This window comes from Falco biarmicus, chromosome 7, assembly GCF_023638135.1.
Source record: "Falco biarmicus isolate bFalBia1 chromosome 7, bFalBia1.pri, whole genome shotgun sequence".
In the NCBI taxonomy this organism is placed as follows: domain Eukaryota; kingdom Metazoa; phylum Chordata; class Aves; order Falconiformes; family Falconidae; genus Falco; species Falco biarmicus.
In genome coordinates this window covers 40375957-40403164 of record NC_079294.1, presented here as the reverse complement: position 1 = coordinate 40403164, position 27208 = coordinate 40375957, and the positions used below count along the sequence as shown (strand labels likewise).

The window sequence follows — 27208 nt, the reverse complement described above, 5'->3', positions numbered from 1 at the left end:
CTTGGGCTGTTGGTTGTTACTTTCCCAGGCAGTTTGGTTAAACTGGATACTTATGAAGAAATACCACCAAACAGCTTTTTGCAAGAGAAAATGGAAAAAACATCTCTGCTGGGGCTTATTTTTTGTGATTGGAAAAAAGTACCATTCCCACAGACTTTTTCTGTTCCTTTGGGTGGCGGGGGGAGTGAGTGAGTGGCTGTGTGGTACTTAATTACCAGCTGGGGTTAAAGCACGACGCATGTGAAAGCATTTTGTTGAGAGGAGTAAAATCTTTATCTGCCTTCGTCTGTCTTGTTCTGCCCTGTCCCCCTACAGGTCAAATGGACTGATTTGAATGGCCTCACTTGATAAATCACCTCATTCTTGTCTTGATTTTTATACTGGTTAGTTCAACAACTGCATACCTCAGGTTAGAAGAGCTGTTCTGCAGGAAACTAGGGAGAAAACTTGTTATAGTCCATACTGTGTATTCTGCAGCATTTGGGTTTTTTTCCCTTTAAAAAAGCCTTGTGTAGCTAAACTGACTTTCTAGCCTCGCTCAGTGTGAAAGCAATTTTGTGGTGAATGCTGCTGAAAGTGCAGCTCTTGCGAATGATTGTTTCTGATCTTAATACACAAGCAGACCATGGTTCCTGCTGGAATATCTTTTGCATTTTTCTCCATTCCACCCCCCCCACCCCCCGAAAAAAAAAAAGCAAAGCTGTTTAGTGCCTGGGATCCCCTGTGATGAGCAATGAGCCAGGACTGTGAAAAAGCAAGTGTGAACCCCCTCAGGTCTCATTGGGGGGGGGGGAAGTAGGTTGGGATCAGAACCCGAATCTCTCCTTGTGCTGTCTTTGCAATGTTGAAAAGCTGTCTGCTGGGGAGTGGCTTCTGCAGCACTTGGGCTTTGGCGAGCAGAGGCTCCTAAAGAAGCATCAGCTCAGCTGCTGGCGATATGTTCCCTCTCCTAGATGCAGCAAGGATTTTCTTCTGTTACAGAAGAGCTTTGCATATGTAATTTCCTCCTCTCTGGGAACTTATATGGGTAGGGTTAGGTTATCTTGTTTTGTGTTGTGGGATCCCAACGAGTTCTTCCCAATAGTCTGTTTCCTTGGCTCTGTGCAATAAGCCAGATGCTGATATTTCCCAAGACAGACCATGCTTGATTTGGCTCCCGTTCCAGAGTAAAGTGTTTAAGACCATGTTTAAGTTACGTGGTCTGCAAATACCCCAAACAGCTTTGTAGTGAACATGGCTGGGCTTAGCTGAACTCATCAGTATAGGGGTTTTACTTTGATGATTTTGCATAGCTTCTGCGTCCACTGCTTGCGTGGGTATCTTGACCCACCATGAGTGGGTCTCTGTACTCTGCCCAGAAAGCTGTCTGTGCATGATGGGAGCCCATCTACATTCCTACCAGCTGTCTCCTTCCAAGCTGTCACAAATGATTGTTGTTGGCAGCATTTTGGAGATGTCGGATGGTGACATTATTACTGATCATGTGAAAGCAACAGATTAATAGGAGTTGTCCTAGAAAAGCCTTCCTGCCTTCACAGTCATCTGTGATCGTAAAAGCAATGTGGAAAATGAACCTCACTGGAAGAAAGCGTTTGGCAGACTTCTTAATGCCTGTTCCTCGTGTTCTGGCAAGAGAAGGTAGTCATAGACTCCCATCCCTAATCCTGTTATTTACTCTTCTCTGCTTCCTATACTGTATGTGCATGTGGGTGACTGAGGCCCAGTGCTGCCATGTGGGTGTGAAGTGAATGGGAGTAGAAGATAAGCTCTGGGGTGCGTGGTGGACAAGACACTTGTCTGCCCCCACTGCCCTGTTCCCCTGTGAGTGGCTCCAGTACACACAGGAAGAAAAGAAACTTCTCAACAAGTAGAATTTTGCTCAGTGGTGTGTGTCCGCAGTGTGTGTCACAGCACAGGTGGGAGTTACTGTGCTCCATAGCTCTCTTTCCTTCAGGAGCATGTTATGCAGGTAGGTGCTAGATCTGTGCTTTCTGCAGCTGTCACTCAGGTCGCAGGAGCCTTTGCTCATTGATTGTATGGGAGAGGTCTTGGCATACTGCATCTCCCTGGAGTCATGCAAAGAGTGGGCTTGCCAGTGGAAACATATTAGTGCTGGCTGCTGATTAATCACAACTTACTTGGCACTCATCAGGTGCTCCTAGACAGGCAGGCCCTACAGTGCTGGGCACTGTGTAAAATTATAGCTTAGACTGTTATGAAGCACAAGGATCCTCTGTGGTACTGTCTAGACATCGTTGTTCTCTGAGTTTGGTGTGAGGGAGACTGGGAAGGGAAAGGGCAGAGAAAATGAGAACTCTGCGTTTCCTGGTTTTGTCCTGCAAGTTCCTTTTTAGTTTGCTTTTTTGGTTGGGTTTTTTTCCCCCAGTTTGAATTCGGTTTCTGACTGTAAGTGAATCTATCATCTTCTGATGACTCTGGGCACAAGAAGATATTCCTCTTGTGTGTTAAACCTGACAAATGATGTTTTCTGAGGAGTAAAATATTTGCAAACTTTAATGGAAAATATCTTAAGTTAGAAGCATCCCTCTTCAGTGAAGGTTTCCTCAACTGAAAATAGAGGCCTCAATGTAACTCCATTGCCTTCAAGGTTGTGACAACAGTGGCTTCAGCCCCAGTTCATGACAAGATGATATACCAAAAAGTCCTGTCCTCACTGCTGTTGCAGTCTATCTGTGGCATGTTCCTAATGGTGGTGTTTGCACCAAGCACTGTTCTGAGTGCCTTGCTGATGCTGCTTGCCCGTGGCGTGGACTTAGAGCTGCTGCCCTGTGCTAATAGCAGTGCTGCAAGTAATTCAGATTTCCTCCTGCTGGGGAGGAGTGTGGGTTTCTGCAGCTGTATGAAGCCTGTAGAAAAGCGCGAAGCCCAGCTGAAGTCATCTATGAGGAATGGGCTATCGGCGCTTGAGCTGCCAGCAGGAAGAGCTGTCCCTGTGATCCCCTTCCCTGCAGCACAGGATCATCTTGAGGGGCCAAGCTGATTTGTGAGGGCTCTGCTGCCATTGTGAGCTGGGGCTTTTACTTGTGGGATGCTGGCTCTTGTCCAGCTGCTTCAGACACTGCTGGCTGTGGATGCCTGGTGGGCCAGGGAAATGCCTCACAAAGGAGGTGTGAGGTGGCCTTATTTCTCTCTGCTGAGCCACAGAAGTCATTGTGGCTATGTATAGTTATGTACTGTTTTGTGAAGCAAGCATAGGGAGCCTTTGCCACCCTGAAATGGCAAATCCTGTGGGTATCACCAAAGTTGCTAATGGATCAGTACGGAGTCCTGTGATAAAGTCCAACTGTGGCTGTTTCTGGTGACTATTAATAAAGGTGGGAACCCCCCAAAACTCTGCTAAAAATCTGTTATTTTGCACCAGGCATGTTTTCTTGGTGCTGTCCTATAGCTTGTCCAAACCTGAAGATTTGAATGCCTGTTACAAAGGTTGTCAGGTCCCTCAGAACTGAAACCTTTGACAGGTGAACTGGGAATCTCATTTTCCTGGGGGTTCCTGCTGCTTGCATCTTTCTTGGATTGTACCATTGTCACAACAGGGAGGTGTTACGTTTCTTGGGTTTTTTTGCTTACCTGTTTCAACGAAGGCAAAGCAGAGCCTACGTTACAGAATATAGTGCTATTTAGTGTGTCAGAGTGGCAGATTGTGGATTTCTTAGCTCTTGGAATTGAGACTTAAAGTGTCCTAGACTACTCTTGCATTACCATAACTGCAGTAGAAAATATGAATGTCTGCACGGACTAGAAGTGTTTCAGTGCTGAGATCTACTGGTGTCACCAGGAGGGCATGTCACAAGCAAGAATTAGGATTTGGTGCATGCAAACAGGATAACAGAATCTGCTTATATGTAACATATGAAGATCTATAGAGCAGGGATGGCTCACAGCAGAAACCGCTATATGTGCTGTGTACCTGTCTGCTTTGGTGAGCAAGGGGCACTTTTGAATACTGTCAGGTTTCCAGAAGTGTTCCTACAGCTGGGTTCTACATGAATGTCTGATTTAGATAAGTTTGTGTCTGTGGCCAAGAAAGCTTTATACTTGCATTTTACTTGGTTAGAGACTAATGTCCTGACTGCAAGGCACTAGTATAGCATCATCATCTCTCTCTCTCTTTCTCTGAACTTTAGCCAAAACTGAAGAGCATATACAGTTTAAGGGAACTGGGGTGTTGAGCCTGGAGAAAAGGAGACCTTAGTGCTCTCTGCAGCTGCCTGAAAGGAGGCTGTGGTGAGGTGCGTGTCGGTCTCTTGTCCCACGTAACAAGCAACAGGACAAGAGGAAGAGGCCCCAGGTTGCACCAGGGGACGTTTAGATTGATACTGGGAAAGATTTCTTCACCAAAACGGTTGTCAAGCACTGGAGGAGGCTGCCCAGGGAAGTGGTGGAGGCACCATCCCTGGAGGTAGTTAAAAGACGCACAGATGTGGCACTTAGGGACATGGTTTAGCAGTGGGCTCAATGATCTTAAAGATCTTTACCAACCCAAATGAATTCTGATACACAGAATAGTTCACAGTGGGCTGCAAATGCACATGAACATCTGAATGCCGTCTGAATCTGCTGGGCTGTGCACTTTCTGTCCTTGCTACTTTCAGTCTTTTCTGTTTCTTCTCTTTCAAGCTGCTGCTGAGACCTCTGAAGGGCCAAAAAGTGCCAGTTTAGGAGAGAAAACATGATTTTTGTAAAAGCCTCTTGTCTGAGACAAACCTCCAGCTGGAGGTTCAGCTGTGTGATGCTCACTTCCATTTTCCATCTTCTGAGACTACCAAGCTGTACGCGCGGCCTGCCGACAGTTGCCAGGTTTCTGTTGTGCCTATGCTTCTGAAATCCAACGTTTGTGAAGTCTGTGATTTATTTTTTTTTTTTAGTAGTGTAGCTTTCTCCTTGTGACCACCAAGTGGTGCTCTGCACTGCACCTTGCAGCAAGGCGTGCTGTTGGCATTTTTGGGATGGGGGGTTAAAAAGCTGTTTTCAGAAGTAGGAACGAGCTAGAGAGAAGGAGGAAACAAGAGCCTTTTCCTCTCACAGTGGTTGTGCTACAAGGACTACATTATTCACATCTTTGTGCTGTGGCTGTGTGATGATTGATGTAGCCTGGTGATGGTCAGATATAATAAGTAGTCTTGGCACTTTCAATTTGGGTGTTCAGCTTGGCTGCCTGCTAGACTTCAGAGGTACAGAGATGGCTATCTGCTGCGTCAAAAATAGATCCTGGCAGGTGTCTCTGATTTGGCTTGCTAAAATCGCAAGGAGCTTCTAAAAACCTCGTCCCAAACTAGTTTTTCAGAGATAAAAATCTGATGCTTGTTTCTCTTGGCTGCTTTTTTCACCCCATCCATCTAGGGAAAACCTCTATTCATGTTCCTCTTCTCTGGTGTGCTAGCTGTTTAGTGTCTTTGCTATTAAACTTTGGAAATGTTTATAGCTGTGTTGCTCCCAGCAGAGGCAAAATACCTACTTTAACTTGTCTTTGCAGGTTTCCTGCAAGTACTCTCCAGGTACCGCTCTCAGGTTTACAGAAGCTGTGCATTTTGTATGAAAACATGCAGTTTGATAGAGAAAATTTTTATGTTGATTTGAAATGACGGGTACATTGTAAGACAGAAACTACCTATAAAATGTAATGGGAATTTGAGTGGCTAACTACATCCCTGTAAGCTCCATTACATGCTCTGCATGGTATAACTGTTTGCAGGAGTGATCATTCCTTTCCAGGTACTGAAAGCCATGCTATAGCAGGATGATGCAGCTAAATTCAAATGGCAGCTCATTTGTATGAAATGCAGGGCTAGAATTGAAAGGTGGCAAGGGGGATTGTCTTATCTGGTGAGCTGGAAAAACATGCAGTGTTTTAAAGCAAATCCTTGAATCGGAAGGAAAGGAGATGCCATGGAGCAGCACAGTGAACGCTGTGGTTTTATAATGAACACTGATTTTTCTAGGTATTCCAGTCTATGAAGTAGAGGCCAAAGGAAGGATGCCAGCTTCCCCCATTCAATTCAGGTTGGATAGCCACCAACTAAATAGCTTCCTTAAAGCTCCCCAGTTTTTCTCCGGTGTTTTGTGGAGCAGCTGTGCTGGAGTGCCATTGCGTCCTGCAGCAGAAAGGAGAAGAGTGAAGCCTCACCTTCTTTACTTATAGCAGGTACAATATGTGCAACCCAACAGGTGTTCTATCGCAGCGTCTGTAACCTATACAAGGTACAACTCCAACAGAAATAAAGGGATATTTAGATAACAAGTGTTCATCTGGCTGGATTGTTAGTTTTTAACATGGTCTCAGGCTCCTGGCTAAACCAGCTGCTCAGATGCAGGGTGATAGGCTCTTCCAGTCTGACTACATCAGGAGGGAGTTTTTCTGCAGGGCTGAGCAGTGGGTCATGGAAATTAGATGAAGTCCATAAATATTATGTTTTAGTTCTCAGTGTTGAAAAAACTAATCATGAGAAATTCAAAGCATGTCATTATTCCAGATACTATCTTTTCATGGTGGGTGGCTCCGTTAGTAGCTATTAAATAGCTTGGATGCAAATTCTGGCTAGGGAAGTCCTTGAGTCTTTGATAACTAAAAGCTGGGAAGAGAGGCGGTGAGACGATGGGCTCTGTGTGGCCCTGCTCTGGTCTTTCTTCAGTATCTGCAGGTAGTTGTGGTCAGAAGTCGAGTGTGGGCAGAAAGGGCCTTTGGTTTGACCCAGTATGGTCATTCTTGTGTTGCCTTTACCCACTGTGGCTTCAGTATTTTTCTCTCTGTATGTTAACAGTGCAGTCAGCTTTGGAATAAGATAGGTGGGTATTTGCTTTAGTGGGAAATCCCCGGGGTTTTTCTCGGCATCGCATTTATCTGCTCCCACGTGAAGTGTTGGCTGTGCTGCCGCCTTTCCAATACTGAATTAAGTCTTCCTTGGTCATCCCTTTGTCTAGTGTAAATCCATTGTGACAGGAACGCCATTTTAAACCTGCTGAGGATCCTGCTGAGGATCACTACCATCACTGCTGTTCTCCTGTGCCCAAGAGCTGGTCTGCCAGCACACATCAAAGCGAGATGCTTTTTTCTGGGGAAGGGGCCATATCAGTATAACTGGGCTGGAAGGCAGCGTCCTTTCCAGAGCTGTGAAAGGCTTAATAAAAGTTAAAAATAGAAACAACTTATTGCAGCCTCCAAGACTGGAAATCAGGGAAACAGTTCTAACTTGAGCTAAAATTAGTTGAGCAGAGAGCACTATTGGTACATATATTCAAGTATTTGTACACGTGCTTGTTTGTACTATGCTATTAGGAAGCAAAATAGCAGTATTTCCCACTAATGCATTGACAGGCTAAGACAATGTCTTGTTGTTACTTGGCAACTTAAAACAGTGGTGAGCTCTTCCAAATTAACCCCTTTGGGTGTTTTTCCTGCCAGGAAATGCACAAGCTTGTTCAGCTGGTCTGCCTTTGGAGAAATGGTATCAGCTGGCTGTCTTGCTGCTCACCTATAGAGATGTATGAACTTTCTGTCTTGTGGGATCTTTCCTGATGTTGCTTTTGTGTCTCCCTGGCCAGAGGGGGAGGAGGAGGAAGAGGATGAAGAGGAAGAGGAAGAAGAAGAGGAGGAAGAGGAAGATGAGGAGGACAAAGACATAGATTTGATGGATGAAAGCGTGGAGGGTGACACCGAGCTGCCAGGTTTCACACTTCCAGGCGAGACCTCCCAGGAGCCCATAGCTGGCCTGGAAAACCCTGTGGCCCAGCTGGCCGGGTTGTCCTACCAGGTTCCTGACACCATTGAGTGGGAGCAGCAGAACCAGGGTCTGGGTAAGAAAAAAAGCCTCTTCTTCCTTTACCCTTACAGAGGACTTGTTTCCTGCTCTTCACTTTGCATGAGGCAGTCCCCCGTGCTGGGAAGTCTCACAAGTTGGCTCTCAAGCTAAACACAGAGCAGGTTCATTTCTGAGGAAACCCCATCTACCAGTGAACAACTGGTCAAACTGGGATGGGTCCCAGGCAGAGTGACCTGAATTTTCATTTTGGGGAGAGCTGCTCTGAACATTCCAGATATGCTCCTTCATTCTGAGAGCTTAGTGTTGTCTTGCTCCAGTGGTGGGCAAATAAATAACTTATCAGGAGAGATTCCTGGGGAGATTCCAGTTTTGTTTCTCCAAGGTGGGTTGGTGCAGGGATATATGTCCTCTGAGGACAGAGTGGGTAGGGTAGTTGAGTAGCTGCTAGTCAGCTCATTTGCTACTTCAGCAGCATTTTTGTAAGTGCCACTCTTCTGGAAATTTTAAGGGGTATATGGTCCAGCAATGGGACCCTATGCTGGCAGTGTTAAGCAAGACAAACCTGCAAAGCCCCTATAAAGCTTTGTCCATTTTATTCCCACTGTACACACAGGCCCTGTGTTTAATGACTGGGCTAATTTATTCCACCTATGAATAGCTTGTCAGTGTTCACATGTGTGTTGTCCATCTGATGCAAGTCAAAGCTGGTGTGGGACAAGGTAGAGATTAGAATGGAACTCGCCCGGCTTGGCTAAGGGCACTGGGATCGTGTGCCAGCATACTCAATTTCCAAGTCCCATCAAAAGCTGTGGGAACCTTTCAGGTGAATTGGTGGGAGCTGAACCACATCTGTACGGAAGGTCTCTGTGTCTGACTATTAGAGAACTAGCTGCTTTGAGAAGCTCATCAAATAAAGAAACCCCAAACCTCTTGTATATGTTGTGTTGTGAGAACTGTCACTTTGCCTGGGTGTTTAATTCTGATTTAACAGTTTTCCCCCTGTAGTGTTGTTTCTAGCCTGCTTTAGTGTTGTTAGCTTCCTTGGAATTGAATCAAAGAGCGTATTTGAAGAACTCCATGGGAGGGTTGCTTTTTGAGGGCAGACTGAGTTTGCATCGAGTCTGGTATCTCCCTGTCCCCAGTAACTTGCTTGAAAAACATTGTATTGGATGGTTACCATATCAGATCTGTTTCACATGTCCTGTTATCCCAGCAGGCTGGACAGGAGCTGTGTGAGAAGGGTAATTCTAAGTCTTTAAGGCTTTCTGGTTGGCTTTGGCAAGCTGGATTAAAGAGGTAGGTGGCAGTGCTCGGAGGAAAAGTGTGTAAGAAACAGGGTTATGGTGGGAGTTGCATCAGCAGCTTTGTCTTATCTTACTCATTTCATTTGTGTGGGATCTTTGTGGTGCCTTGAGAGAAAATGCAAGAGGAGCAGCATATTATCTGCACTCAGGGGTGCAGTGGGCTGGCTTGGTGAGCTCTGTACCACTGCTAGCAATAGTGAGAAGGTAGCACTAAGCTGTTAACCAACTAAAGCTATTTGCCAGGTTCAGGATCATAAGTACTAGGACTGGCAGAGCTTTGCCTCTGATTCAGTCAATCCTGGCTAAGGGTGCTAGTGCTTTGTAATGTGTTTGAGGGGCAGTTTTGCAAACTGAGGTGTGTCCCCACATGCCAGACATCACATTGTGCAGCATGGAGGAATATGGCCCTCATACCTCTTTAGGGACCTCGGTACCTTTAACCACCCCAGCTAAGGTGGCTGGTGCAGTGTCATCTGGCTTGGGTTCCTGGAGGGCTCTAATGGGAGTCCTGTTCACAGAGCAGGGTGCAGGGCAATGGTTAGTTTGTTTGGTGTCTAGAAACTACTGAAGATGATGTTGTATATGGCATAGGCTGTTGCCATGAACTTTGGGGCTGTGGAGGGGGTTGCTCTGCATAAGTCATCAGGCACTCCTCTGTACGTAGCCGATGCAGGTCTCAACTGGAGTCACAGCTATGTTTCCAGCCCTACCACCTTTGATGCTGGAGGAAGAGGATCAGGGTAGGAGGTGCTTGTCAGATACGTTGGTAAACAGGCAGGTGAGAAAACAGTGACCAGAGGCTGAAGCTGTCCCTGGTGTGCAGTAAACCTCTCTGTCTGGAGAGGTTGTAATAATTGTGCACAAAAAATAAGCAGGCTATGAAACAATATGTAGCTTTAACGCTCCTCATGTAATAGCATCTGTTATGAGGAGTCCTTGCCCTAGCACAGAGCCATGCTGGAGGATGCACTTTGCAGTATCTTTTCCGGAGATCTGCTTCTGAACATATGGTTCTGGTTCAGTTTCTGATGTTTAATACAACATTGTGCTGCAGTGTTCATCCTCCACCACCTTCTCTCTTTCTTAGATCTTGAAAAGGCTGTCTTTCCAAAAATTTCAGACATGGAATAAATTGACTGTGTGGCAAAAGGCAGGATTTTTCTCCCTCACTGATGTTTTATTGACCGTCAAACAAATTGGAGGAGCCCCCTGTGAAGTCTGTCAAGTTGGGTCAGCTGCAGAGCGCCAAGTCTGGGCACCTGAAGGACTGGACAGATGTGAATTTCTGTGTTCTCTGGAAGTGCTTGGCTGGGTTGTGTCTCACCAGATCCACATGGTTTGGATTGCCTTTTGTTTTTAAGCTGTTGCAGTCTATGCAAGCAGCTGTGAGGGAGAGAATGAGGCTGGCTGAGCCAAGTTCATCTTTAGGAGTTGGGTGGGACTTCTGTGCAATGGTGGTGTAGGCAAGAAAAGAGAGGATGCGGTGGGATCAGTCTCTCTGCTTGTGACTCGCCCCTCTTATTCCACCAGGTAAACACTTATGTAAAGAGCCATTTAATCTTTCTCTGTCTAGATGACCTTAATGGCTCTTTGATATTGCTTCCTTTCCCATCTACAATGTGCCGATGCCCACAGTGCTTCTAAGAGGAAGGGAAATTGTTTTATGTTTTAGAGGCACAAAGAAAACCAAGGACTTGCATGAGGTCACACTGAAAATCTGAGGCCAAGCAAGGAGCTGAACCCAGGTATTCCAAGGCCTGGTTTACTGGGAGTGCATGCAGGAGTCGGAGATGCTGTCTCATCTCTGTGGTGGTGCTGGGCTCCTTTTACCTAAGATGCTGCTGCAGTGGTGTAGCACGTCCCTTCTTCCCGGTTTGTGCCAGGTGGGAGTTTCTGGCCTGGTTCCCCAGCCCTGGGTGTATGTCCATGCCTGTTTCCATACCTGGTCCTGGTTATGTGTTTCTTTATGGGGTGTATTAGGGAGAGCAAGTAGGGTGGAAAAAGTGTATAGCTTGTGTCAGCAGGAAGTGGATTGTTAAGAAAAGAAAAAATCTCCCAAACCTGTCAGGAGCCCAGAAGAGCTGCTTGCATTGCTCTGTTGGAGCACCTAGAGAGACCAGACTCACGTGAAGGGCTCATAAAGCTTTAGTTCTGCTAGAGGTGTGCATGGGCTATTTGTCTTTGAAACCCTTTTTCTCTAAGTGAATTTCATCTAAAGCTACTTCGTTGAAACCCATTTCCACTTAAGTCCTTTTCTTCTAAAGCTAAAATTAACTTGATTTTAATTTTGAGATGGCTTCATAACGGCTGGACGTCCCCAGGTGCAGCCCCTGGTGGGGGGACCTGCACTTCTGAATGCAGTCATGTCAGGGGCACTGTGCACGCACATGCCTCAGGCCACATCACGCATCTTTGTCATCCTGGAGAAGAACTCTGCACTTCCCTTCCATTGCCAAGTAATGCTGAGATGTGAGGAATTTCCAATCCTGTGCGAGTGAAATACGGTTTAGAAGGGGAAGTTGTTCTGCTTGACCTGGGATTTCGCGTAGGAAAGGAAGACCTGAAGAAAGAGAATGGTACCCAACAATACAAGATGAGGGTACACCATCTAAGCACCAAAATTTTACAGGCGGCATTTTCAATTTTTAAAATACTTTGCATGTGTCCTTTTCCTGGGGATGCATCTGTCCTCTGGCCTTCAGAATTTTGACATTTAATGCTAAAATCTAGAGTACGGAAGAGCCCAGAAGTATTGTAGTAGCTATTCTCAGGTTAGTTAGTATTGACTTTGCTTGGTCTGATGACTGACACACTGCAAATCCCTAGAGAACCAGTAACTTGATCCACAAACAGCTTGGCAGAGCAAGAGACTGTTCGATTTTTTCGTAGTGGTAAATGAGAAAGTGCTGGAGAAATGGAATCATTAAAAATGTCAGGTCTGGGAAGTCGGATGGTCCTACATTAACTCCAGCTGAGCAAAACCAATTTATGAGTACTGATTATGAGGCTGTCAGTTTTACAGTCCATCAGCTGACACTAAACAGCAATATTTAGACAAAAAGTAAAGCAGAAGATGATGTCATCTGTGCCTTTGTAAAATAGAATTTGATCATCCAAAGGCTGTTCTGATGGCCTGCAGCTCTGGAGAATGAGGGTCTGAGTGTGCTTTGGGATCTCTTGGTGACCTGTTCAAATGGTTTAAGAGATTGCCAGTGAAGGACACAGCAGTACTTTGGGACCTCTCTGCATTGTGTGAGATGACTTTGACCTTTCTCTACTTGTTTCTTGATTTGTATGTAGGTGGTGTGTGGTGGGTGAACACTAACTGTTTGGAGAGCATTAGAGAGGCAGGAAATCCGGGCTTTCTGGGAATGAATAAAATTACATATTTTTTCCCTGCTACCTCTTCTGTGATTAAGTGTTTGTGTATTACAGGAAGAACTGCAGTTGGTTTAGATGACTTCACACCTAGTGAACAGTTTTGGGGTCCTTTAGTTATTCCACATGAATGTTAAAGTAGATGGTCTTTGTTGTACACCTCCATGGAGATCAAAGCCCTCTACTTCTGTGTTGCTGGTGGCTACTGTGACTGTGCTCTTCTCTTCTCCCACATCTTAAGATTATTTATTCTCCCAGTGTCAGTGAGAATTCTTAATTTACTGACCATGAGCCAAGACATAGCAACTTAGCTTGAACTGGTGTGGGAACTTTGTGTCAGAGCACAAAAAGGTTCCCAGGCTCCCAAGCTATTTGTTAGTGCCATAGTGCTTGTGTGTTGTCCACATCTCAAGACGAACTCCTGCTATCCATAGTAAGGTAGCAGCAGGAGGTCTAGGGCATTTTTTCTTAGGCCTTTAGTGTTGCTGCTTTAGGGCATGCAGTAGTTTGCTTTGTGCATTCAAAATGTTTGGAGTGTCAGTGACATTTTCATCTTGAGGCATATAGGGTTTTGATGTTTTGAATGTATGGCTCGAGTTGTCTAAGCAGAGGTTGTGATGGTGGACTTTGGTTCTGCAAGAGGCTAATTGAAACCACCAATTGCTTATCCTAGGCCACTGCTAATATAACAGCACTAAACAGAGGACAGACTGATTTGAACCACAAACCTTAACAGAGGCTCAAAATCTTGTTTTATGGGCAAAGAGAAGGCATACCTCATATATATGAGAAATGAGCACCCAAGAATTTATTGCTAATATAATTGAAATACTAAGTCTAATTCTAATCATTATTAGTCCAGATTTAATTATTAAAGGAAAAGAAGTAATAATGCAGTTGGGATTGTTACACACACTTTCCATGGTTTCTGTCTTTTATCCTGGTGTCGTGCTTCTCCTTGCTTCTGGGGGTCCTAAAGGTGGTGGTTTCATTCAGGGGTTTGTGGTGTCATCAACATCTGGAGTCCTTTGCCAGGACTGTGTTCATATTGATGATTTCTTCCTTCTCACTTTAGGGTTCACTTGAAGTAATCTTTGTGTGTTTGCTAGCATGGTTTTGCATCTTTCTTCATTATCTGCAGTTCCATATTACATCTGAATTTACGATGTATCGTAGAATCATTTAGATTCAAAAAGACTTTTGAGATCATCAGGTCTAACCATTAGCCCAGGACTGCCAAGTCCACCACTAAAGCATGTCTCTAAGCTGATACAGTGTCTTTTATGTATGTTAGATACTATTTTTTGTTCTTCAGTTTACCCTAAACCCATATTTGTCCATGTCTATATTTTTTTAACTGACCATTGGTGTGTTGTTTATATCCTCTTGTTTGTAGTAATGGCAATACCATATTACAGGGCTACATGATTATGCTGTAGCTTATAAGAAGTCACCTGGGTTGCCTGGTTCCGTAGCATTCATTATGTATTTCCATCTACCCATGGAGGTATTGTACACAGTGGAGTATGGACCATCCTTGCAGATGGAAATTAAAGATGTAAAAAAATAAAATGACAGTTTAGAAAAGTTATGAAGCATAACAATGTAATTCTGAACATGTGGTTTCCAAGATATATATGTAGTGTCTGCATTTTGGGTAGTTCTGTGTGTAGCATCTCAGTCCTTACAATAATGTAAGGTCATATAACTCAGGTAATGACAAGGCACTTGCATAATAAATGTACATTTGGAATGTGATTTTTTAAATTTTTTTTAATGGTTAAAAAGTATTTACAGCTCTGAGTATTTCTACTTACATTATATTCTACTTACAGAGAAAATAGTTCTAGCTGTATTGCAGATCTGTGGTTGCAAATTATACTGCATAAACTATATAATGGATGCCACTGGTTAATGATGGTAAGGCGAGTAGTGGAGAATGATGAATATTGGAAATGTTGTTTTTACAGGAAGATAGGATTAATGCTTTCATGGGCAAAACCAGCATTAGGAAGGCAGAAGCTGAGACTTAGAAGTTAGTAGTATGTTCTTTAATTGCTGCCCAAGATGGATGTATTTTAAGTACTCTTAAAGCCTGCGTTACTGGAACATCAGAGTGCTTTTTAATCTTTAATGCATTTTTCTTCCTAATTACCCTGGAAAGGTATCCATGTTTTACAGCTGGTAAGCAAAAACACAGAGAGGCCAAGTGACCCCCACTGGTTTCACGAGGGAGCCGTTAGCAGAGTAGGGATGTGAACAAGGGGAATTAAATTAGCACTTGGGCATTTCCTTGCTCTTGCTGGAGGAGGGAGGTGCATACCTGTATTTCTCCCTGGAAAGTGAGAAAGGATCACACAAAAAGTCACCATCCCAACAGAAGGGACTGAGTTCATAGAAATCCCAGGTGAGAGATGATGGCAGGAGCCAGGATCAGGAGTGGAGCCAGCAAATTTTTCTTCCCAATGTGTTCAAAGTGCAGGTGCCTGCAGCAGTCCTGCTTTCTGTAGCTTTGCCCCTTATGTGTTCATGGGAGTTTTGTTGCATGAAGTGTTGGCCATGCGAGGTCTGAGTTCCAGAGGGCTGCAGACCTGAAATGAACAACCTCAGAAATATAGGTGATTATTTTTCCTGTCTTTCTGGGTGCTCCAAATAATTTGTACAGCTCCATATGTTCCTTGCTAGCTCCCCTTCCCTCTCCCAAGCAGTAATAAAGCTCCCATCATTAATCTGTGCCTAAATCAAGATTCTTTTTCTCGTGAGGGATGTATACTGTGTTTAGAATGACTTATTTTTTAACTGTTTTAAGAAATTGTTCATGGTTGTGTCTTAATCCTGGAACAAACTCATATTTAATCAGGTTTGCCTTGTCAAAGGAAATTTTGCATCCACATGCCTGTAAACCATAATGATCCTCTCTGCCAGCTTGGCATGACGTATGCAGTTGTAACAACAGTGCAACTCCCAGGAGGGACCAATTCACATCAGAGATGTCTTTTTCTTTTTGTTGGATTTTAGCTGAAGGTGTTTTGTGGGGACTGTGTCTCTTTTCCCTCTTTAATACTGTTTCTTTCTTCAACCTGACTTGCTCTTACTTCTCTTCTGAAGCCAACTGAGATAATGAGCCTTGCAGACCAGTCACACACATGCTCTGCAGTGTGGTGCTCAGTGGTGTGGCAAGAGGCAGCCCTGTGCCTTACACTGAGACCCTGGGCAATGGGACCTCCCAGGAGACGCAAAACTTGGACAAGTCTGAGTCCTGTGGTACTGACCTACCACCCTGCTCTTCCCTTTTTCCACCCAGCACAAGGCTGCTGTGCCCTTGCCAGTGAGGCCTGTGCATTTCAAATGGGAGAAGTTGACAGTGTGTCTGTTCTGCTGTGAACTGGGATGAGGAGTTTCCAGCCATGGAGCATGAACCACTAAATGGGTTGGAGCCACGTCCCTCCTCTCGAAAGCACCTCAGCTCTTGTCCTTGAAACAGAAATCAAGAGCAAGAGATGGGAATAGAGATGAGTAAAGTAGAGGAGTGGAGGGCGTTTTGGTGGTTCCCAGCTCTGAAAGCAAGCAGCTATCAGAAATAGGTAAAATAAAGCTGTTGCTTGCAATAAAAAAAATGTATGCTTGCAATTTATCATAAGGAAGGGGAAGAAGCAGGAGCCTTTCTACATGGAAACCTCCAGCAGGAAACTTGGGCTGATATTTTAGCCTGACATTTTTGGTGGGAGTATATTGAGAAACAGCAGCACTGAAACATCCTCAGATACATTACTTTGAAATAGCAGCCCTTCCACAAGGTTTATGCATCTAGTTAAACCTGTGACAGAGGATGACTGGCTAAGGGCATTTGTTACCAGCCCTTAAGTGCTGCCTCCACGAGCTGGGACGGATTTAGAGGTATTTGCTTCGATTTGGCTCTGCCTTCCTTCTCCCTGCCTGCAAAGAAGATGGGTTGCCATCAGACAAGGTGTTAAACGGGAGGTACTGGTTATTGCTAGGAGGGGAATGAAGAAGTCCTGTCCATCCACAGTGTTTCTGCCTCTTTTTCTTCAGTTTCGAGTGAGGTGTTGTGAAGCCGCAGAGTAATCCTCTGCTGGTTTGTGGGAGAAGAGAGGGGACATTGGCTACCATGGTTGACATGACAGATTGATGTATGAGAGGTCCCCAACGAGGTCTGGCTGAGCACAGGGTGTTTCTTACGGATGGGGGGAGGCATGGGTGAACCCGAGCCTGAGGGCTCTGTCACTCCTGCATGCCGTAGTCCTTGCTACCCTGCCATGCAAATATCTCCTGCAATACTCACAAGGAGGGAGAGGTGGCTTCTGTGATGGAAACGGCTGTCTCCCTAGCTTGGGGCGGAGGAGCCTTGGGTGATGTTTGTGTGCAGAGAGCGTTAGGAAAGCTTTGCTGAAGGGAGCTGAAGTCTGGGCCACCGATCGGCTAGAGTTTGTCTGACAGGCCATAGCCAAGCAAATTCACCCTTCTCGGCTTGCTGGGGAGCACAGCAAGCAGCCTGCGGCAGCACCGAGCTCCTAGGCTTTCCCAGCACAGGAAGACTCACTCCTAACAGGCTTTCTGCCTGCAGCTCCGGTTGCCCTTGTCGGCCCAAGAAAGCAAAGCTGGAAAACTCAAGCACATGGCTGAGTGTTTTTGACCTTCTCCAGCTGTCTGGCTCTACCCATCTGTTTGCTACAGATTTTCGAGTCAGGATGTGTCTACCTTAGTGCACAGCTTGCCATTTGCTGCTCCAAGTAATTGATCTTGTTTTTTCGCCAGGATTAAAGGATAGGGTCCGTTAGCCAGTGCAGAACTCCGTGCTGTGAAGGCTGGACTGCATCTGCTAACCAGGCACCATCTGGGTTTCTGCACGGTGCATAGTGAGGCAGGCATCCTTCTAGGCTGTCAGCTGTCTAGGCACTGTCTGTCTGTCCCCTTGTCTGTCAGTCGTACTCTGTAATAGAAATGTTATGCCTTTGCTCTCTTTTTAATCTGCAGTAATCTTTCTTTCCCCTCCCCCCCCCCCCCCCCGCCCCATGTCTGTATTTTCAGCGAATACATGTATCACATCTCAGTGTGCTTTGCCTCTTCCATTTTTCAGTTTATATGTGTCAGAAAACTTGGCTCCATTTAGACAGAGGGGGTGGTTTTCAGCCCTCTCTCTCCCTTTGTATTTTCATAATCACTTAGCTTGATTGAAGAACACAGGCAGGGCAGTAACTCCCTGCTTGCAAATTATTAATTTTTCCTTTATGTGCTAGTCTGGGTGGCCTTTGCTGTGTAAAACGAGACTTGTCCTTACATTGGAATAATTACATTTATTTTCTGATAGTGATCTATACTACAGTGCAAAAGATCTGTGTGTTTTCATGATATTTAAGCCCTCAAAAAAAAAAAAAAAAAAGAGAGAGGGAATGTGAAGATTCATTGGCATTGAATTGCCTCTGTCCTTCTGGAGATTTGTAGACTTGTGTCAGAGACTGATCTTTTGGTTTAAAACGCTGGCTCCATTGCAGAGCTGGTAAGAGAAAAATAAATAAAGAAAAAGAGCTCTTTGTGATGAGTATCGGGGAGAGAGAGGGTAATTATTGAGAAAATGGTTTTAAAATATTCCTGTCTAATGAGAATGTAGATAGACTTTCTCTCTGCTTGAGCCATGCAAACCACAAATGACTGATGCTAAACCTGCCTCCCCTCTGGTGTTTGCTCAAATTAAGACCACTTGAGGATCAAAAGAGATCCAAGTTCCTTCCTGAAAGGATGCTCTTTTAATGCATGTATACAAGTCCTGCTCTGCCTGACAGTGAGTTAGGAACATATATTGGAAATAAGCACATTGCTCAGGTTTTGACTGACAATAAAATAATTACCTCAAACTTCCAGCAACTGTTGTTTTGCAAAAATGCTGGGTATCAGAGAGAGGGGTCGATACGATGAGAATTACTAGAGGCTTTTGCTTTTTTTTTTTTTGCCTTGCTTTTTAATAACTCTAATCACAGTCTCATCCAAGCCTGGGATGTAATAAAGGGTTTCAGCAAGGCTGTTCCACCATAGCCTATCATTTATTTTAATATACCAGCAATGCCATCTGTGCTTGAGGATTTATTAATATGAGGCAAGGCAAGGAGTTTCTCCAGTTCGGTTCCTTTTCTGGGTTACTTTGCCCACATCTGGCCCGTATCCCTCTGACTGCTCAGGCTGACTTTCTCGCTCAGGTATTTGCATGGTCCAGTTTTGCAGGAGTGGATGCTCAGCCTTCTGCTTGTTTTCAGCAAGGGGCTTGGTGCAGTCACAGGGGCTGAGCTCTGTACCCGTGCCACCCGTTCTGCAGTCACAATGTCTGTCCCTGGAGGAACCCCTGTTTTGTTTAGCAGTGTCATCTGCTACACTCCTGTTGCTGTCCCCTCAAGTTGGGCATGCTGTTTGCATCCATCGTACCAGCTTATGGGTGCCCATGCTGAGGTGATCAGGTTGCTGCTCCAAGGTCCCCGATGGGAGCCCAGCCCCGGCACGCTTGGCGTTGTGACGGCCCTTCTGTGGTTTTGCTGAGTGTGCAAGTTGCACTGGCATTTCTCTTTGCGTGCTTGAGAACAGGTCTGTCGCGAATTAGTGGTTTAGGTCACTTAAAGAATCTCCATCAAAGGTATTAGCAAAAATAGTTTTAATATGGTTTTGTTGGAGTGTGACTTCACAAAGTTTGATGGTGAGGTTCACTCTTACTTAATACGTGGATGAAACACACAAAGGAAAATTGAGTTAGAAAGATTTATACAGAGACTGGGGATGCAAAAGGGTAAGAGGGAGACCCTCCCATTGAGTCATGAGGTTCAGAGTAAACCCACTTTGCTTTCTAAACTCCTGATGGAGCTTTGGTGCGGCTACGTCCAATTGTAGTCTCAGACTTGGTCCACGGTTTATGTGTAATGACAGAAATATAATGAGTAAGGAAATTTTCCCATTGAGTCATGAGGTTCAGAATAGACCTCCTTGCTTTCTAAAGTCCTGAGAGAGTTTGTGCGTGGCTAGGTCCAATCTTAATCTCAGACTTGGAGAAGGGTTTATATCTCATACTTATTCACAGTTTAAAGATAGATCAAAAGATTTTAGCAGCACTCAATTATTGACTAATTTAATGCTTACAAAGGGAGACCAATAAGATTTACTTTAATTACAATAGTGACTTAGTATAAATGTTATCATCTCAGATCTCTATACTTGCTGTGCTATGAGGTATCTAAATCAATTCACACGCACATGCACACAGGCACAAAGAACAGATGTGTAGAGACAGGTATGTACAGCGGTGTACCTGTTAGATGTTCCCCTTGAGTTCAGTGAAACACACCAAATGCCTTGGTATTTCTCAATGGGCGAAGGGTTGAGCCTCGAGGAGTGGGGTTTCAGCCCAGGCCCTGTCGTCAGCTTTGTGATGGTCTTTCTAACTTTGTAAACTTGGAGTTTACAAGCTCTGAGCAGTGTCCCACTGGGAGAGAGGTGCTGGTTGCAGCCTGCTGCAGTCCAGGAGACCTCAAAGGGTCTCAGTTAAGACTGCTGTTCATAGGGTCACAAAACGTTTGGCTTCAGTTATCTGTAAATTTCCATCCTGGCCATAACCTGAGTCAGTAATTTTTTAAGATTCGAGTGACAACGGTACTGTTCCACTTGGGTCAGGCATGTTCCAAGGCTGTCAGAGGATGCCTGATTATCCCCTCTGTCCTTCCCCACCTTGGCCAGGCTTTGCTGGAGTTGCTGGTACGGCCAGTGCCATCCCCCACCTCAGCCATGCAAAAGCTGCTGGTACAGTGGAGGAGCACTTTACCACCCGACCCATTACCCAAAGGCCACGGCCTAACGGGGGTTCCTGAGATCGTAGAGCGGTCTATGGGAGGGGACACAATGCACCACCACGAGGTCTAACACTCGTGCAAGGTTTCAAAGGCCCTTCGATGGCTTCCCCATACCACCCCATTGACTTGGCATGTGACTGCCCCCGCTTTAGTTGTCCTGATTTTGTTCCCTTTCTACACAGCTGTCCCAAAACGCAGACTTAAGTGTGTGCTTTGGTTTAGGATTGAGGGGAGATCTTGGTGTCAAGCTGTTTCTTGCGGTGATTAAGGGGGTTTGCTTTGCCTTGCTACATCCTGGCTTTCCTTGCAACTGTCCATAAGCAAGTTCTGGAAAATGATAGGGTAGGGTTCAGTATAAATATCTTGTCAGGAAAGTGTCTTCCTCTTGGGTTTTGTTATTATCTCTCTCTGTAAGAACTGGTTAAATACAGTCTCATTCCATGTTTTGGTTGTAGGGAGGGTTTAGTAGAGGGTCACACATAATATTAGACCAAATGAATAACCTCAATAAAGCAAGGCTTTCTGGTTATGTGTGCTCTCCCGTAGCCAGAATGTGTTCCTGTGAGGGCTGTTTATGAAGGCTAGATTTTGTTAAGTGCAAATTATATACTGTTGATTTAGAAGATGTTTTGGGGTTTAGCATGCAAGCATATAGTCCTCCAACAGACATCTACTGCCTTCGATTGCGTACAGCTGTGTGATATCTAAGCTGGAGGTGATTTTCTTTGCCAGACAAAATGTAGCTTTATACATCTATACCCTTTGCTGTCTTTATTGTAGTCAGCAAATGTGTTCCTGATTGCATCCTTCCTGGGAGACTCGTGTGGTCTTGTGCTTCAGGTTTATGTCAAGTTACAGAGCATCGGCTGAAGCACAGTAGCTGCTTGTCCGTGTGGGCTTAGTTTGCAGCAACATCAAGGTGACGTGCCATTCCCTGGCCACAGCAAGATGAGCTGAGCTAGGTCAGGGAACCTGATGTTTCCCATGGGTTGGGAATGTGGCTTGGCTGCTCTGTGTGGCTCAGGTGTTTTGCAATGACCTCTTAAGTCACAGTCTGCAGTGACTCCACGGTGAGCCAACCCTTTTCAGCCACACACTGCATGCTGCAGGAGAGGCAGAGAGTTAATTTAACTACTGCTAGACAGAGGCAAGCCAGGAGCATTTTTTACTAAGGTGCATAGCTTAATGAAGCAGATAAAGTCAGAATCTCAGCTAGCAAAACTGAGCATCGTTGTGGTGACTGCTCTGGTGCCACAGCCTTGGAGCTGCTATGAGGTCTGTGAAGACCGTTCTCTGGGACTGTGTGGCATTTTGCTTCATTCTTAAGCAGGGCTGCGTCACTGGCCCCTTGTGTTTGACTTCACTTGACTTTGCATCCTGATAAGCTCAGAGCAAAAGCCACAGCAGTTAAGTGTGGCCCAGGTTTAATGTCTCAAACCATGCTAGATCACCTCTGTGCAAGAGGTGGTATTGGCCTGGCTGCAGGCAGGCTCTGACAGCATCAAGCAGACAGAAATACCTTCAGGGGCAGCACGGGGCTTGGGATGCAGCTGCACAGCTCTTTCCCAGGGTCCTGCAGGGGATCCTGTCCCTGGGAATGTCTCCTGGGGCAGTCAGTGCAGCTGGTGGGAGCTCCTGGGACAATGCATGAACACAAACTGGCACAGGTGCTGCAACACCATCCTTCTGATCCAGAGTGGGCATCCCTGAATCAGTCATCTGCTGTAGGGAAAGTACACTTCAATGGTACTAATGGACAGCAGCAATGATTAGTTATTAAGCTTTGATTAGTCAGTACTGCGTGAGCTCTGAAGCTGAATATGAGGATTTAAAAAACAGTGGGACTCTTAATTCTTAATATGTTCTGAATGTGCTTCAAGTTCCTGCCAGCAGTGACACTGGATGTATTACATAGTGTGGGGTGTGCAGAAGGGTCCCCTTGTCCTCATCTCCTTGGGACGAGTTAGGAGAGGTCTGCAGCTACCCAGAGTGCTCCTGAGGGTGCTGGAGTCCCTCTGCATGGCCTGCCTGCTCAGTTGCTTCCCTCACGTGCTCTGCACTGATTAAAACCAGTCTTTACTAATAGAGTTCCCAGGTGGTGAATGCTGGACCCATTCTACCCTGTGCCAGGCCCAGGGTAGCAATGCAGAAGTTTTCTCCATAGTCACTCTCGTCTCAGGATGGGTGGGTGTTAATGCTCAGAGTAAATATCCCTGCTGAGTCACGGAAGAAAATAAAACTTACTTATGCCTAGGTGAGCAGGAAAGCATAGATAATGTTTCTGAAAGAGATCATGAAGAAAATGCTAGGGACAGTCAAGTTCCAGAGAGAAATTTAGGTTGGGAGTTATTTTTATTGTTAGTCCTATCACCACAAGGGAGTGAGTTTGGATAGTGAACTGGGGACTCTTGGCAAAGAGTAGAAATTAAAGCAGATCCTGTGCTCCAAATCCTTATGAGAGGAAGGGGAGGATGACACAGTAGGAGCACTGGCCTGGTGGGATGCAGGGGAACAAAGGAACAGACAGGAAAGTAACAATCATTCTGATCAGTGCTGTTCTGCCCCTCTGCCCATCTGGAATAGGATACAGCAGAGCTGGAAAAGGTATGTGGATGAAGGAAGGATAACCAAAGAATAATCAAAAGAATAACCAGAGGATAAATGGGATCTGTGCAAGGAATGACTACACAGACCTTGAGCAAGGTTGGTAAAGTCACAAGGGGTGTTGAGCGGGGAGCAGCGAGTGACTGTTGCCTGATACCAGACATGGGGAGCATCACATGAAACAGGCAGGAGGCAGGTTCATAAGTTACATGAGACTTAGCTCAGTGTGTTGCTTACTGTGGGAGAATGCCTATCCACAGGCGTCTGAGGATGCTCACAGTTTGTGGGTTTGCTTTTCCATTTGGGTAGGCAATTTTGCAGAGAAAAATCCATCTGTATCTCTCAAATGCAGAAACCCTGTGTCTGGCTCCGTGGGTCTCTGAGCTGCAAAGCACTGAGTGCCAGGAGGCTGTGTAAGGGCTGTGTGATCATCCCATTCATAAGCTTTTCCTAGACAAATGCTGTTGGTTGCTGTCAGCCTTGCTAAGCCAGCCAGACTTTTGGTCTGACCTAGGTTGGCTGTATGTGGAACCTGGTCTCCTCATCTGTTTAATTACCAGCAGCGCTGCTTTTTTTAATACATTCTTGAGCAAATCACATACTTGTCCTGCGCCCGAGTCCTGTTGTTCATAGCTGGGACAGTATCAGTGCTTCTTTCAGGTTCTTTGGTTCTTTCAGGCAGATAGTGTCTCTCTTTACATGTTGGTAGAGCGTTTATTGCATGAGTGCGTCATCTCAGATGGCCTTTCAGCTGTCACAGTAATAGAAATAATTAACAAGGAATTCTGTCCCTTCCTCCCTGTATTACATTTTGCTCATAAACAAAATGTTGACAGTTGGTGAGACAAAAATACATATTGAAGCCTGCTAAAGAGGAAAGCCATGGCCCCTGGATCAGCAGTAAGTTGCCGCAGGCTGGAGCGTGAGGCAGGGAAGTATCAGCTTGTGTTTGTTGGGTATTTAGGCTTTCCTGTGAGCATCCGCCTTCAGCCATGGGATGTGGGGCTAAGCTGATCCGGTAGAGCCGTTCTTAACATTCTTCCTCCTTTGGCACGAGCTTCCCCCTGCAGCCCTTAACCATATGCCAGGGACAGAAATCCCAGAAACTGTCTGGTTTGGCATACTGGCAGGGAGATGTGACTCAGTAAGTAAAGGTGCCTTCCAAGGGGCTTGTCTGTGCAGTGTCTTTCAGATTCACCAGGCTCCACATAAAACATTTTTATACTGAAATCAGAAGTGTGACCTTGTCAACAATTTAACTTGGGGTCCAAAGACATGCAGCTGAGTGCAGACACCAATGGAAGTTTGCCATCCCCTTCCCTTGCTGAGGACTTTGCACATTTTCTTTTGTGGCCTGTCTGCCTTGCAGTTGTCGCTGTTGGGCTGAGTTAATTTCCTGCCTGCAGCACTTGCAGGATCTTATCTCGAATCTTCAATGCAGAAAAGCTGGTGCAATAGCATAGAAAGTAATGGCATTTTCAGCAAGGCACCAGGTAGGTTTGCTTTGCTTTCTTTCACAGGGTCTTGTTCACTGCTCACAGATACCAGAATGGAAATTTTCTTAGAAATGAGCTTTGAAAGTGAAATTTAAGCTCCTGTGTCCCTTCAAGTTCAAGTAAATGTGGACAAATAGCATTTCTCAGTCAAGGGACAGATTTATAAATCAGGATGTTGTGATGAACTGGTTTAAGTCAACAGTTCTTCTGGTCCATCGATCGAACTCCTGACTAGGCTTGAGCAGTAATTGCCTAAATCTGTCAACCGATTCACAACGTTATAGGATAAGGCCAGTAATTTATCTTTCATGTTTAGGACTAAATTTCAGAAGTGCTCTGCAGTTTCGTTGTTCTCCGTACCTACAGAGAACTGAAGATTTTAGGTGGCCCATCGAGGTTTTGTTTGTACTGTGGAAAAGGCAGGCTTTTCCCTGGGAATTCCTTGTGCAGGATGTTTGCAGTTATAAACCAAAAAATTGTATCTTATTCAGGCACTGCGCTCTCCTGACCAATGGACTGTGATACTTTTGAAACAGCCAAAAGAAACTTCTGCTTCCCAGCCTTTTCTTGGCTTTGTGTATTTCTATTAACATTGCCTTTGAGATTAGAGCTTGCTTACTGACCTGTTTGCAGGATTTTGCAAGACCTGTTGCAAGATAAGCAACCAGTCCCTTGCCTGAAGTCTGATGAGGTGCCTGTGTCTTTCTCCAGGCTGATTACTTTTAGCATGTTATATGGAGATTTATCTGCACAGTGGGAGATATAAAATCCTGGCAAAGGTCTCTGAATATTTCATAGTGCCTTCTCCCACTGCTGCTGCTTGTCTTTTTTTGACCTTTGTTGCATCTTCTTACGTGGGTGATGCAGTGTCCTACAAACCTTCCAGACTGGAGGTGAGAGTCATCCACAGTGAGCTTGGACAAAGATCTCTCATCTCCCCATTTGCTTGGGGTGCAAACGAGTCTCTTTCTGATGGAGTATGTAGCCTGGTACATCCCATCATCTGACAAGAAGCTGGAGACCTCAGGAGGTGTGGCTGCCCCACAGCTGGGCGTGGACCCAGCTCCCTTTGAGCTCTGACCCTGTTGCATGTCTCACCTGGTGGGCATGAAGCAGCTGGTCAATACGGGTTGAATGACCTGCCTGGGGCATGGGGCCACGCAGGAGGAGAGAGCCCGCAGCATTGATCTGCTGACATGTAAGGATCGAGTCATGCTGGGGAGGTGGTCATCAAGAAGAAATCAGGTTGCATACGGTTGGAAAGCCTGTACATGTGAATTCAGTTCTTCAGGGTATCTGCTGTCCCTTAAAACTGCAGTGCAAATCAGTCACTACAAAACTGAGTTTTAAAAGTGTCCTCTGCTTATTCCTTCCTTCGAGCTTCTCAGTGCCTTCTTTACATGTCTGTCTCTGCAGTTTGTCTTCCTGGAGGACTTGATACAACATTTGTCAAGTCAAGAGAAAACTTTCTGGCCCATTTGGGGGCTTTGGAAGCTAAGCCGTATAGAGTGGCCATCAGCATTTTGATAATAATGAGATTTGGTGCTACTTTGAAAGCAGTTTAAGCTCTGAAGCTTTATCGAGATAATTTTATGAAGGTTCTCAACACATCAAATCATTTCTTCATTATTTGAACAGGTGATGGCAGCAAAATCAGGACTTCATTCAGGGATATATTCCAAAATGTCTTAGAGCCACATCATATCATTGTCCTAATTCGAGAGTGGTCTCTGACCAGTTCCAATCAGAGTAATGACCTTTCAGTGTAAGTAAATTGTTGCAGATTATCTTAATCTGCTTGGAGAAACACCAGAACTATTCATTTCTGAGCAGAAGGGTTGGGGTGGAGAATTCCACAGCACTGGGTGCGGGTGCCTGGGGGCAGCAGCAAACCCCACGGAGACTGAAGTCACACAGACATTAATCTAGCAGGAACAGTGCTCTGTGACATTAAGTGAAATACATGGAAAATGCAGATACCATCCAATCTGAGGATAAATTAACCCTTTCACTCCCAGCATTGTCTGGGAGGTGATAATGATTTTATAAGGTTCAGTGGGTGGCAGCATACTTCACCACGATTTTGGGATATTGATTTGTCTGCAAAGCCTGACTCATAACTGTTAATAGGTGCTGCAGAGAAAAGAGAGGTTTTGCTTCAGTGAAGTTCCTGGAACAGCCACTCCACAGCATTTAAACTTAATATATGAGGACCTAAGTTGAAGGTTCAAGTGCAGAGGGACGTGGAGGTAGGGTTGGTGCTTGGTTTGGAGCTTACTCTCTCAAGCCAGGGCACCTCTCCAGGGCGAAATTTGACGGGGGGTCAGGAGCTACAGGGTCCAAGCGGTGGCCAGGCACTGTACCAGGTTGCTGCACAGTGCTGCATCCTACCAGTGTGGTTTTCCACCCCCAGCTCCATGAAACCAGGCTTGCTTGTCTGGGGGGTGAATTTGGCCTTGTGTGGTTTTGAAATGCAAGACAAGAAAAGCCAGGTCCTGACCAAAGTTGCTCCTCTCCTTCAAAGCGTTTCCCTTCTGAGTTTTTTCAGCATTAAAGTGTTTGAGTTCAGCCATTTCCTCCTACACAAGCTGAAAAGGGAGCTGCCTTCTCCCCCTTTTGTCTACCAAACATATTTGTGGCTCCTTCATTTGGAGAGCCCTGCATCAGGCTGTCGTGTTCTGCCTCGTAGGAGAGGTTTTTGTCTGTCAAACTTGATTTCCCCTCAGCCAGGACAGGCTCAGTGAAACCATTTTGGGTTGATTGCCATCAGGTGTCTGAGTCATTATTACTGAGAAATACCC

At 45.4% G+C, this 27208-nt stretch overlaps 1 protein-coding gene across 3 annotated transcripts in view; it reads left to right on the top strand.

Annotated features, from left to right (window-relative positions):
• ARMH4 (armadillo like helical domain containing 4) overlaps positions 1–27208 on the top strand; it is a 73983-nt gene that overhangs the window by 18359 nt on the left and 28416 nt on the right. For all 3 annotated transcript variants that reach the window (XM_056347626.1, XM_056347625.1, XM_056347627.1), the window contains exon 5: positions 7564–7815. In XM_056347626.1, the coding sequence (XP_056203601.1) occupies positions 7564–7815 (252 nt within the window). The remainder of the gene's footprint in view (positions 1–7563; positions 7816–27208) is intronic.